Here is a 12,620-nt window from a genome sequence, read left to right as displayed (position 1 = left end):
AGACTCTATTTGAAAAGTATTTCAGTAATTCACTAGTTCGACGAAAGCTTCTTGACCGATTATCATTCGAACTTTTGCAGCCTTGAGAGGAACAAGACATATATTGCCATAGTAGACTAGCGACCGAATAAGCCCAAAAATCCACGTCTCTTTGTAGATTCTTCACTTGTTTTCATTTCTTCTGTAGGGGTCGTTTCAATTGGTGACGTCTCTCTGGATATTTTCTCTGAAGGATAATCCACGTAGTTAAAAGCCAAGTCAAATAACGTAGGTTTCGCGCCAATTGGTTTTAATGTTGGTCTCAAAGGAAATAGGTTGTCCAACTTGATCATCAAAGGAGATATACGATGCTGATCAATATTTTCAACTACCGTATTTCTAGTCTCTTGATTATTGGAAGTTCCTTCATATTCTGCCAAAGCAACTACGTTTTTCCAATTGTTTCTGATTAGAGATTGCAATTTTTTGAGTTTTTCATTCGTTATTAGTCCAATTGCCAATGAGGCTTTATTTAAATCTGGGCAATTTTGTAATTTTTCCTCCAATTTTTTGTATGAATCAACGTATAATGCTAAGGCTTCCATATATCTACCTTTTGTTTGGTATAATTCAGCTAGGCATCCTGCAATCGAATGAAGTTGGTAATAAAGTGCTGATAGTTCGAAATATAACACAAGTTCATCGTCAGCGTAGACACCTGGTAATTCTACGATTTCCCTGAGATAATTTTGTAAGTTGTTGACAATACGCGTAATTTCCTTGTATTTGGTAAGTTTTTCATACATTGATGTTCCTATTAGGGACCAATCTCTCCACAGTTTCTTGAATAAGAGGTCATCACGACGAATTGAAGCGACTAGGATCATATATTTGATATAGAACAGTAGGATTTGATCGTTTTCTTGGCTTTTTTCTGCATCTTCTCCTTCTTCTTCATCATATTGACTTTGGGAGATATGGTACTGTTGTGCCGATAGGGCTTCTTCATACTTCATTAACCTATTGCTAGCATTTGATATCATAAAGAGAGGAATATATTTTGCATCAGCAAGAAGTTGGGCAACATGAGAGTCTTTAATTTGGCAGTTGAATGCTCGCCATTGGATGCGAACCTTTGATCTAGAACTGTTAACGGGCATTATGAAAGGACTAAAACCATTAGCGAATAGAATTTTGGAGATTTCGTCATCACTTGAGGATTGTACATATTGTTGGATGAAATTTGTAAAATCTCTAGAACTTAGACGATTTTCGGTGTGGTGAGATAGGGTAGGTTCGTATTTGGAACGTAAATATTCCACAAGATCGCGTTCTAAAAATTTCCTTCCCGCCAAAAAGTCCAAGGCAGCAAACGCTAATGCCAAATCTGAAACAATAGTATCACTGTCCTTACGTTTAGCTTGCTTTCCATACATTAAATATTCAACGCGGACGAATTTGGAATAAATTAGGTACTGTAAACGGGTTATCCATTGAGACTCATTTTTTGTCAAGGAAGTAAGATTTTCGGAAGTTTTGAGTGCCTTCTTCAATCTAGTAGCTAGCAATTTTTTCTCAGCATCCTTTAATTTGCCTCTTTGACGTCCTCTAATTTTGAAGATTTCAGTATATACCAAATCTCTTTCAGCGTGTAATAGTACCAATGCACCAAAAAGTTTGTTTTTCTTGTCGTAGTCATCCGGAGTAATCTTGGAGTACTTTTCCTTGCTTGAATACTTCTTTGTATCCTTTGTTATCAACTTACAACGGTGTCTTAAATTTTGAAGTTTCCTGTTCAATTTACCGTGATATTTTGAATAGTCACTATCAGTTTCCAAAAGTTGTTCGAAACGAGCACCATACGTAGCGGCAATTGGTGAATAGACAGTCATTGGCAACCCACTACACTTGTGTTATGTTTTGATACTTACAAATAGAGCTTTCTTCGTTGGCTTGAATAAAAATGTTTTCCACTTAACAAAAAAATCAGGTTGCGATTTCTTTCAACGACGGCAATATTTGTCGTTTTGTACGTTGTGTAGTCTAAACAAATATACCGATTTACATAGAAATAGCCCAGTAGATCAATGAATCAATTCAATCAATTGAGAGCTTTTTATTTACTGGCAATTTTGGCTCGATGGAATCTCAGGGCAAGGCTTCATGAGGGAGTCCTCTCCGTTCTTTGTTTCGATTCACTATATAAAAAGCAAAGAGCGAGAGCATTACTTTTGTAGAAAAGTGATCGTCGTCATTGAAACGTTACAGGTTTAAAGGATAAAGAAGACTGTATATGTCTCAGAATAGAAGCGTCGTGAAGCTGTTGGTATGTGCAGTGGGCATATATACTAGTTTCTTAACATGGGCTTTGGTGCAAGAGCCCTTGACTACGAGAATTTGGCCTAATGCCGATGAAAGGTTCCAATATCCAAATGTGATAGCTATTTCACAGGCTGGTATGGCTATGTTGGTTGGTTATGTGTATCTAAAGTGGAAGAAAAGCACGTACGACCCATGGGAACTCATTTGGGACTATAGGAAGGAGTTGACTATGATATCGCTGACACAAAGTACTTCAAACCCTTTGGCTACGTATTCATTACAATATGTCGACTATTTGACATACATGTTAGCAAAATCATGCAAAATGATTCCGGTCCTTATGGTACATCTACTATTGTACAGGACTCCTATAGAAACTCAAAAAAAATATGTATCATTACTGGTTACAGCAGGTGTGACCATATTTACTGTGGGTGGATCAAATGGTAAAATAAGTAGATCAGGAGGGCAATGTTTCTCATTATATGGGTTTGGTATGCTAGCAGCAAGTTTGCTACTCGATGGTCTAACAAATGCAACTCAGGATAAGATGCTAAAGTCTTCCAGAAAATCGAATCAATCAGATAACAAGAAGTCAAAACTAAAGGTTGTTACTGGTACGCATCTTATGTTTGCTTTAAACCTCTTCATTATTTTGTGGAATACATTATACTTGGTTATCATTGATACAACACAATACAATAACGCTACTAGGCTCTTATCTTTGGATCCCGATATTTTATATTATCTAGCAGCATACTCCATTTGCGGTGCCCTTGGGCAATGTTTCATTTTCTACACTCTTGAACAATACGGTTCTTTAGTTTTGATTATGATCACAGTGACAAGAAAGATGATGTCCATGGTTCTCAGTATCGCCGTTTATGGTAAGGCAGTTAACTTAATTCAATGGCTAGGTATTTTCACAGTTTTTGGTGGTATTCTTTGGGAATCCCTTGCAAAGAGAAACGCTGCTAAGAAAGTGGAATTTAAGAAAGATTAATTTTTTATAGTATCTACAAATATATGCAATAAATTTATAGAAACATTTTCTCTTTTGTTTTCCTTCGTTAAAACTCTATCATACTACTTTTATAAATACAAATTACTCTAGTCGGGACTTTGAAAGTCTTTCCCTTAATTTAGAATCATATGCATAAACATATAGGCCTTTCACACCTCTTGTTAATAGAACATTTAAACTGTTCATAATAATCTTACTTCTGACACTATGCGGGTCTTGGATATTTTTCTTTCTTACAAAACCTGCATGATCGTCATATAGTTCAGGTTTCAATTGTATACAATCGTTGATTGGGTCATACCCGATGGACCTACCTAGAATAACACCAGCATAGTTTAAGTCAAATCCCTGAATGGTATATACACTGCCCACTTCATCAATTGTGTCAGCTCTTTCACTCCAGGGCATTAATTCACGAGGGGCATAACGATCCCATCTAAGCTTGAAATTATCGCCACATGTTACAAAATAATCCTTGCCATCTAACCTGTAGGGGAAATCATAGGTGCATAGCATTCTGCACTGGCCATGTGTTTCATTTTTCAACTTCAGTTCCTCGTACATTTCTCCGCAGTCTTCCCATAATTTGAAATCGAAACTCTTATTAGACTTATTAGCTTTGAGCATGCTCTTGGGGAATTTTGGGATTTTACCAGAAGTGCTAATTTCATTGATCCACAGTAACACATCGTCCGGAGCTGCAACTCTGAATTGTTGTTTCAAAGTATACCAATTTTTTTTATCAAGAGGTACTTGATCATAGTAAGAGATTAAACTTGCACCATTTGAAGAATCTTCATCCCAATAGCAACCGGTTCTCAAAGCTTGCTTTTCATCATAAACGATGATTAGGATCTTTGCCAAGGACATCAATTCTTCTAAGTGATTATCCCCCATGAATCTCTTGAAGCCATCCTTTGATGAGGCTAATAGATGTGCCTCATCAATTATAACTACGTCGGCCATTTTCTTATTTTTCGTTAAATTGTTTATTAAAGAAGTCGGTCTTTCCAATGATGACCTTGCTATGTGATTGAAATTTTTACAAATTCTAACGTACAATTTGAGCATTTCGGGATGATTTACAATCAGAAAATTTTGAGTACCTTGTAAGACTTCGAATTCTGGACCGGTATTAAATTTTGACAATCTTTGTATCTCATTGAACAAAGAATTTAAGACAACAGATTTCCCAGTACCTGCATCACCTTGAATTACGAACATTGCAGGACCTGAATCAACCCCATAATTCGATAAATGTTCTTCAATAAAGTGTAATATATTGTTTCTTAGCTTTGCCTGTTCTTCTGATAATTCTACGTGTGACAATTTGTTCATTGCAGCAGTTTCATGATCTTGTTGCTGTTTTGGCGTCCTTCTTGGACGCTTATAACTCCTAGTTGATACGGTCATATGATGTTCGTTTCGATAGTATAGTCTTCTAATGGATTTCAATTAACTCCGATGTCACTTGAAAGAAGCCACTAGAATTTCAATGTTCCTAATTATCTCGATGCTATTGTTACCATTATTATTATTATTATTATTACGTCTTACTTTTTTGCCTGCAATTGTTTCGGGAGAGTACGCGAAAAGGAACGCCATTCGAGACGGATAATGCAGGAGGAGTTTCCGGTCCGTTCCGTGGAGTGATTTCTGTCATTTTGCATTTAGATAGTCAATCGTGAGAGAAAAGGTGAGATTTACCCAATAGTTAGTTTTGTATTGTTAGACATTGAAAAAGTGAGGTGTGCCATTGCTGTTCAAAACTGGGCCCTTTTTGTCAGATTGGATTGGACTTTTTTTCACAACTTCGACCAAAGAAAGAATAAATAGGGTTGATATTTCTTCTTAGTCAAGACGATCAGTCAAAGCTACCACCTGGATTTATAATTTTTACAGATATAAGTAGGTTTGTAAATTTCACGCTAATGCAAGCAAACCTTTTGATTCATTACTTGAACCCTGAACATCATCGAGGGGTTTATGTCTTTCAAATTTGCTACCGCACAAGTACACATTTGAAAATGTTAGTGGACGATTTATCAAAAGAGGAATTTTCGAAATTGTGCTGCAGTGTGCATTAGCTCACTTTTCCAATGTCCATGCACTATGACTTCACCCTCCTGTCCCTTCGAAAGGCCAGTAACTCTTACAGATGCAAACGATTCGATTCTCGACCCCCATCGTGCCGTCACAGGATAGTAGGAAGTAAAGCAATTAACAAATGTGCTTAAACGAGAAAAGGAAATCGTCGCGTATTCAAGCTTCACAATAGAACAACCCGGCAATCATTCTTAATTTTTTTGCCTTTTTTTCATTCACTTTTGCCTTCCCAGTCGGTCTGCCTAGACCGCAACAGGGAAAGGCCGTGGATCCCTCTGAATTTTCCAACTTGGTAAATCTCTAAGAGAGATGGAAATTAAACTTTAAAAATTTCACTTCTAAAACGAATATTCTTTGGATTGTTGTCTGGGCCATTTCACATCGTACATGTAACTTCGGGCTTGTTTAGATAATGTTTCTCATTCTTGGGAAAGTTTTACCATTTTGTAGACTGAAAAAGGCAAGTAGTCATGTTAAGGCTGCATACTAAAAACAGATCAGCTATCCTGGAATTTCAAAAATGGTGCAGCTAAACAAACTTATATATAACTTTGACATCAAATTTTGTGCTAAAAAGATTATTTTCTGATGATGTAGCTCCTCAAGGAACCATAGCGGCTTCTCGAGTCTTGGAAGATGGATGTGGCACCAGTTAAAGATAAATTGAGAAAAATATTTCTGGCTCCACCTGGTGCATATACACTAATGCTATTAGCTTACACATTTATCAGTCAAATAATATTCTATTTCTACCCCAGGTACATGGAAATATATGAATTAGATTTTTTTTTCTCTTTAGACTCTTTATGATAGATGAGAGCATTTTGTTGAGGCAAAATCTGCAAATATTTCTCTACCCTTTTGCCCCACAAAGTAGAGATTGGTTCGTCATTGAATTGTTATTACTCTTGGGACCATTATCACATTTTGAAAAAAGTTATGGTACTATCCATACTATGTTCTTCATGGTCCTTACAGCTTTTATGATTGGTGCGTCATATTCTGTAGTCGGATTATTCTTTCCCACAAGCACAACTTTGTCGGGTCCATATTATTGGGTTTATTTCTTATTAGGTTATTATACTAGTGCAACTGAACAGAAAATCCCATTCTTCAAAACTCGCATTAAGTTTAATGTCACTTTCCTAGAAGTTGTGGGATTCATTCTATGTAAGATCTATATCATGCACGATATGTCTTTATCCACTATTCTTTTACATTTGTGCGCTGGTTTCGTTGTCGCTAATTATAAAGATATCCTAGACTATTTTGTTCTTTATCCTGACACAATTAATCGCATTGAAGATAAATTACTACCAGAGCGTCCAGATTTCCTTCCCTATGGCATAGTGTACACAAGAGAGCGTGAAATAGACAGAATGGTGAACCCACATCGTCCTGGAAGTGGTAGTCCTAGTCCCTTGCCACGTTTTGTAAATGAAAAAATCCAAACGAAGAAATAATCTCTGGATAACCTAACATGTACACACATATATTAAAATATAAAAAATACACTTCAACTCCAAAGCAGCATAATATGCCTACTAAATCAATTTATAGCCACTTATACACGTAGATACTACATATGTTTTCATTTAATTTATATGCTTCACATTTTCTGGCATCGCACATTCTAACTACCAATATGGAAATCTGAAAAATTAGGAAAGGCGAAAATTGGGACAGAGAGAACAGGTTTGTCAATTTCAACTCGAGGTTGAACAGTACAAAGGAAAGGTTACAAGAATTAGCTCCGTGTCATAGTTTTAGGTCATTTAGGCTAAGAACTTCTAATTTATTCTCACTCTCGTTTTTTTGTTATTTTCCCCATTGGAAGCTTAAATAGACTTTTTATTTCTTTTAATGGATCCTTACAGAAATTTCAAGAATAATTCGACAATGTACACTCATTCACAGAAGCAAGCACGTCAGAGTAATTATCCCTTCAGTGGCTATGGTAGTAATGTGCTGCAATACGACAATAATGAAATGGATATCGATAAGGGTCTTATGAGTAACGCTAGTTCATCCCTCAATGGAGAAAGGTCGCCGAAATATTCTCCACTAGACTTTTCCAACCCTTCTTACCCAGTGAGCCATTCTCAGATGCAAAGACCGCTAAGATACTTTGAAGCTAGTCCTCATAATAGTAGCAATGGAAGTATGGGGATAACTAGCTTCAAAGGGTTTACTAACGGTAATATGGACGTCGGTGGTCAAAATCCTGCAAATAATAACAACGGCGGTGGTGATAATAATAATAATAATAATAGCAGTAATGGCTATAGTTTTTCCAGAGGGGGACTGCCAATGAGTAACATGAACCTAGCGCCATGTAACTACGAGTCTCATTACCCATTATTTGGGTTGGACTGGAGTATGGATGACTTTGTCTGTTTGGGGTCTTATAAGGAAGACAGCAGAAATAAATTAGAAATCATTTACTCTGCGGATTTGCTTACGTGGGAGAAGCTTACAGAGACTAACGTCACATATCCTGTAAGTAATATCAAGTGGCTACCCAATCAGTTACATCCTAGGCAGTTGACCACAAGTTCGGATTCCCTTCGAATTTGGTCTCTAAATGATGAAGTGGGTACGCTTGACGAACAAATCAATTTGTCCCTCTGTAAATATAATAAACTTCACAATATCACAAATGGTACAAGCGTAACGAGTACGAGCCAAATTTTAGGTGAGTTTCCTCCAGTGACTTCCTTTGATTGGAACCAAACAGATACCAATTTGTTAATATCAAGCTCAATTGATACGACCTGTATAGTTTGGGATCTGCAAAGTTCAAACTATGTAAAAACACAACTAATTGCGCATGACAGTGAAGTCTATGACGTTAGATTTCTCACCAAATCTACTCAGCTATTTGCAAGTTGTGGTGGTGATGGAAGTGTGAGGGTATTTGACTTAAGATCATTAGCTCATAGTACAATCATTTATGAACCGCCTACGAATCCAGTTTCTAATGCGGACTTATCTCAGCAACAAAATGCCCTATTAAGGCTAGAGCCATCTCCAACCGACGCCAACGTCATAGCTACTTTTGTTTCTGAGTCAAATAAAATTTTAATACTAGATATGAGGAACTCTGAGTCCCCTGTACTAGTTTTAGAAGGACATAAATCCGCAATTAATCAAATTAAATGGCATCCTACAAAAAGATACATTCTCTTATCGTGTAGTGACGATTGTCAAGTATTGTATTGGGATTTAAATTCGACTTTTTCAGGAAATACGGTGGCATCACCCTCAAATAATGCAGAAAATGGGTCGATGACAACTGAAAACTCAAGTACTACAAATGGATCAGCATATCCTTCTTCAACGGAGATGCAAGGAATGGATGATTCAAAATCTTCATCTAATGTCTCCGTGAAGAATGTTCAGTTTCCAAATTCATTCTATTCAAATAAGACACAGGAAATAAACAATATCGTCTGGAGACCACAAAGAGGCGACTGGTTCGGTTGTATAAGTGGCAAATCGTTCCAGAATGTGAGAAGCTTTTAATAGGACAATAAACCATATAATTATATAACGTCAATAAAGTTGTGAAAAAAGTTTCTAATACGCATGATGTTAATTTCTGTATTTCTTCAGCAAAACTAGCTACTCTGCCAATAAATCGCGGGGCTCCGTAATTTATCGTTTCTGGAAGACTTTTCTAAATTAAAATAAAATTTCGTGCAAGTCATTTTTACCAATTAAGTTACAGCAAGTGTTTCGTTTGATTACTATGAATAGTGTTACACATAGTATCAATTCCCTTGATAGTGAAAAATATATTTTCAAGTAAAGAAAAGTCGATAATAAACATAATTTTAAATTTTAGTCATTTTTCAAATTATTTTCTGAAATCATAATGAGAGACTGGAACAAAGCGTAGAGCAAAAAATGAACTGAATTAAATGCTATACAGGTGATCTACATATGAAATGAATATTGATTATGACTTCCACTTTTTTCTTCTGCGAGTTCTATAGGATTTCTTTTTAGAGAAGCTTCTCCTTTTTCTAATGGAAGATGTTGTATTTGTACCGACAGTATCCTCTTCCAATGGTGTTCTTTGGTGATATTTCAGCTCGTTCACTATTTTCTGATTTTTTTCCATTTCTTGATAGTTTTCACCGCTATATCCCCATCTCATTTCTGGCAGCCTTAAGTGTGAGGCATTCTGGTTTACTAGATGTGAAGAGGCCTTGAGATGGAACCTTTCCTGAATTAAGTTTCGAAAAAATGATCCATTTGACACGGCATTGTTATCATCTGTTTTTCCGACGAGAGCAGAATTTTCCCCAGAGGGAGTAGACGGCATGGTCACAAGTTTCAGTTTGACTTTTAAGATGCCCTTTTTCAATTGTGCAGCCATTTTCCCTAACTTCACATAATTTGATCCAAATCCACTCTTATTAACTATAGAATATTCTTGTAAAATATTTTTTGTCACTAGATGGAAAAATATCCTTTCTAAATTTTCTTTTTTATTACTTTTCAATATACCATGTTCTGGCAACTTATCATGCCCTGCTTGAACAATCTTGGTCATTTTAGAGCCTCTAAGAATATCTTGGCAATATATGATAGTTACTCTTTCGTTCTGTATCGACTGAACAAGATTGATAATGCTGATAGAGGCGTCAGTAACATCACTTTCGACCACATTTGAATTACCATCAACATTTCTAAGACAGTTATCACAATTCTTATGGCATAAGTTCACATCAAACTCTTCATTAAAATATGATAATATCTGTTTTCTTCTACAGTTTATCGTATTTTCACAGTATGCCATCACATGTTGCAATTTATCTAGGTGTGTTAATTTATTTTCTTTATTGAGACCTTTATCTGTTTGGATCAGTTTTTGTAAAGATCTAACGTCATTGAATGAATAAAATGTGATACAGTATGAAAAGTTCCCATCTCTTCCTGCTCTCCCAGTTTCTTGATAGTAGCCCTCTAAAGATCTTGGAACGGTATAATGAATCACAAATCGGACATCAGCTTTATCTATCCCCATTCCAAATGCAACAGTGGCACATATAACTTGATATCGATTAGATTGCCATAATTTTTGAACATGGTCTCTTTGTTTATTGGTCATTCCAGCGTGATAAAAAGAAGCTTTTACACCCATTTGAGTCAAAGCCATTGATACTTTCTCGCATGTGTCCTTTGAATGGCAATAAACTATTCCTGATTGACTTTTAAAATCGTTCAAGATATAACTTGCAATTTGTGATGTCACTATCTTTTTATCCTTTGGCAATACTTCATAGAATAAATTATTTCTATTGAAACTTTGCTTTAAGACAAGCGGACGTCCCAATCTCAAATTTCTTATTATATCGTCCTGTACAAGATTGTTTGCCGTGGCGGTTAATGCAACTATTGGAATATCAGGATAGTTTATTCTAAAATAATCTAAGTTTTTATAATCTGGTCTAAAATCATGTCCCCAATTGGAGAGACAGTGTGCTTCGTCTACTGCTATCCTTGCCAACTTCCGAGATTTATGCAGTTTATCAAGTGTCGTCTTGAATTTCTTAGAGGCTGTTAACATTTCAGGTGAAATATACAATAAATCTAAATCACCGTTGGCAAATAGACTAAAATAAAAATTCCTTTGTGATGTAGATAATTTTGAACTTATGCTACATGCTTTGATGTTCAATTGTAATAAATGATCAATTTGATCTTGCATTAGGGAAATCAAGGGAGATATAACAATTGTTGTCCCACATGTCACTCCAGACCGAATAATTGAGGGAAGTTGATAGCATAACGATTTGCCACCTCCTGTTGGCATCAATATGAACACATCATCGCCCGAAAGAGTTGCATTGATTGCGGATAATTGATCACTTCTAAAATTTGGTAACTTAAAAACATTTTGAAGCTTGTAAACCAGTTCGCCTGACCACAGGTGATTGTAATCATCTTCAGACGACCTGTTATCATTAGACAATAAAGGTTGTTGAGCGAGATCGTCCAATGACGATATATCATAATCGCTTAATATTTCTTGAATTGAGATATTGTCCTCATCGTCTTGGAAAGACGGAGGGATGTCTAACGTCCCTCTCACATTTTGAGAAAGGGACGTTTCAACAATGGGCGGAATTTTTGACCGTTCTTCAATGATCTGTACATCATCATCATCATCATCTTCTTCTTTTTCTTCTTCTTCTCCATCAAATTCTAGTTCATCAATTGAATCATCCTTGAAATTTGCCACTATCTCAAAATCGTCGTCAGTACTGGGTAATGAGTTGTTCATATTAAATTGAAAAATGCCATCGTTGTTAGCATCATCATCGCTAGAGATCACAGTTGACAATCTCGGTACTCTGCCGTCAATGTCATTACCCAGCTTTGAAATTTTTGAATGAATGGAATTAATCCTAGGACCTAATTCATTCTCAATATGACGCGATTTCTGATCTTTTGAAAGCGCTGTAGTTCCCAAAACATTGCATTTATTACTGATTTCGAGGTTATACGATTTCAATTCCTTGATCAGCTCATTCTGTAAAGCGATCAATGTATCGTCACTGTGATTTACCATGAACCCAGATTGCTTCCTTCTATAAATTTACGGCTCTTCTATCTCACTCCACAGTACACATACTATTCTCATGTAGCTAAGTAGAATGTAATATGAGCACAACTATTCGTTCAAGTGACTTCTTAAAGTGCTATGGATTACACTGAAAATGGTTGGCGGCAAGAAATTTTTTCTTTTCTTCCGTTTAACGCGTATGCCCAGGGTTTGGGAACCAACCAGGGTTATAAACCAAAAAATGTCAGGGCTGGCACGTTAAGTGCCCGACTACCGCCAAAAGTGAATTAGGGTAAAAAACCCCGGCCTTTCCGATCGGCCCGGAAATGACAGAGAAAAAAACAAAAAAAAGACAACAAAACAAATCAGACAGAGTCACTGAGAAATAACCGCAGCGGACTCATACACATATAGATTTTTTTTCCCCACCATGATGAGTATTATTATTCCAAAAATGCGGCAAATTGTAGTCAATATAGATTGGAAACTAAAGTGAGATTTTATGACAAAACAATAAATAATTAAAGTCATCAGCAATATATAAAGCTTTGTTTTATTAAAAGCGTACTAGTATTTCATAGCTAACGATATCTCCCGCACTCAAAAAAGCAT

General features: G+C 36.2%; 6 protein-coding genes across 6 annotated transcripts; 3 read left to right on the top strand and 3 right to left on the bottom strand.

The window, feature by feature from the left end:
- Positions 1 to 116: 116 nt before the first annotated feature.
- On the bottom strand, positions 117 to 1,871 carry SRP68 (signal recognition particle subunit SRP68; the record flags this gene model as incomplete). Its single annotated transcript, XM_003957792.1, has 1 exon — positions 117 to 1,871. One exon carries the CDS (start codon positions 1,869 to 1,871, stop codon positions 117 to 119), a length of 1,755 nt encoding a protein of 584 aa, XP_003957841.1.
- Positions 1,872 to 2,272: 401 nt separating this feature from the next.
- HUT1 (UDP-galactose transporter HUT1) lies at positions 2,273 to 3,304 on the top strand (the record flags this gene model as incomplete). Its single annotated transcript, XM_003957791.1, has 1 exon — positions 2,273 to 3,304. One exon carries the CDS (start codon positions 2,273 to 2,275, stop codon positions 3,302 to 3,304), a length of 1,032 nt encoding a protein of 343 aa, XP_003957840.1.
- Positions 3,305 to 3,406: 102 nt separating this feature from the next.
- On the bottom strand, positions 3,407 to 4,738 carry KAFR0F01080 (uncharacterized protein; the record flags this gene model as incomplete). Its single annotated transcript, XM_003957790.1, has 1 exon — positions 3,407 to 4,738. The coding sequence occupies one exon, from the start codon at positions 4,736 to 4,738 to the stop codon at positions 3,407 to 3,409; it is 1,332 nt and encodes a 443-aa protein (XP_003957839.1).
- A 1,499-nt stretch (positions 4,739 to 6,237) lies between these two features.
- On the top strand, positions 6,238 to 6,894 carry RBD2 (putative rhomboid protease RBD2; the record flags this gene model as incomplete). Its single annotated transcript, XM_003957789.1, has 1 exon — positions 6,238 to 6,894. The coding sequence occupies one exon, from the start codon at positions 6,238 to 6,240 to the stop codon at positions 6,892 to 6,894; it is 657 nt and encodes a 218-aa protein (XP_003957838.1).
- Positions 6,895 to 7,294: 400 nt separating this feature from the next.
- On the top strand, positions 7,295 to 8,956 carry KAFR0F01060 (uncharacterized protein; the record flags this gene model as incomplete). The annotated part of the gene is made up of 1 exon (XM_003957788.1): positions 7,295 to 8,956. One exon carries the CDS (start codon positions 7,295 to 7,297, stop codon positions 8,954 to 8,956), a length of 1,662 nt encoding a protein of 553 aa, XP_003957837.1.
- A 436-nt stretch (positions 8,957 to 9,392) lies between these two features.
- Positions 9,393 to 12,014, bottom strand: KAFR0F01050 (RecQ family ATP-dependent DNA helicase; the record flags this gene model as incomplete). Its single annotated transcript, XM_003957787.1, has 1 exon — positions 9,393 to 12,014. The coding sequence occupies one exon, from the start codon at positions 12,012 to 12,014 to the stop codon at positions 9,393 to 9,395; it is 2,622 nt and encodes an 873-aa protein (XP_003957836.1).
- Positions 12,015 to 12,620: the final 606 nt, after the last annotated feature.

Source organism: Kazachstania africana, chromosome 6 (assembly GCF_000304475.1).
Source record: "Kazachstania africana CBS 2517 chromosome 6, complete genome".
Lineage (NCBI taxonomy): Eukaryota > Fungi > Ascomycota > Saccharomycetes > Saccharomycetales > Saccharomycetaceae > Kazachstania > Kazachstania africana.
The sequence above is the reverse complement of the archived record's forward strand: the minus strand, read 5'-3'. Positions and strand labels throughout refer to the sequence as shown.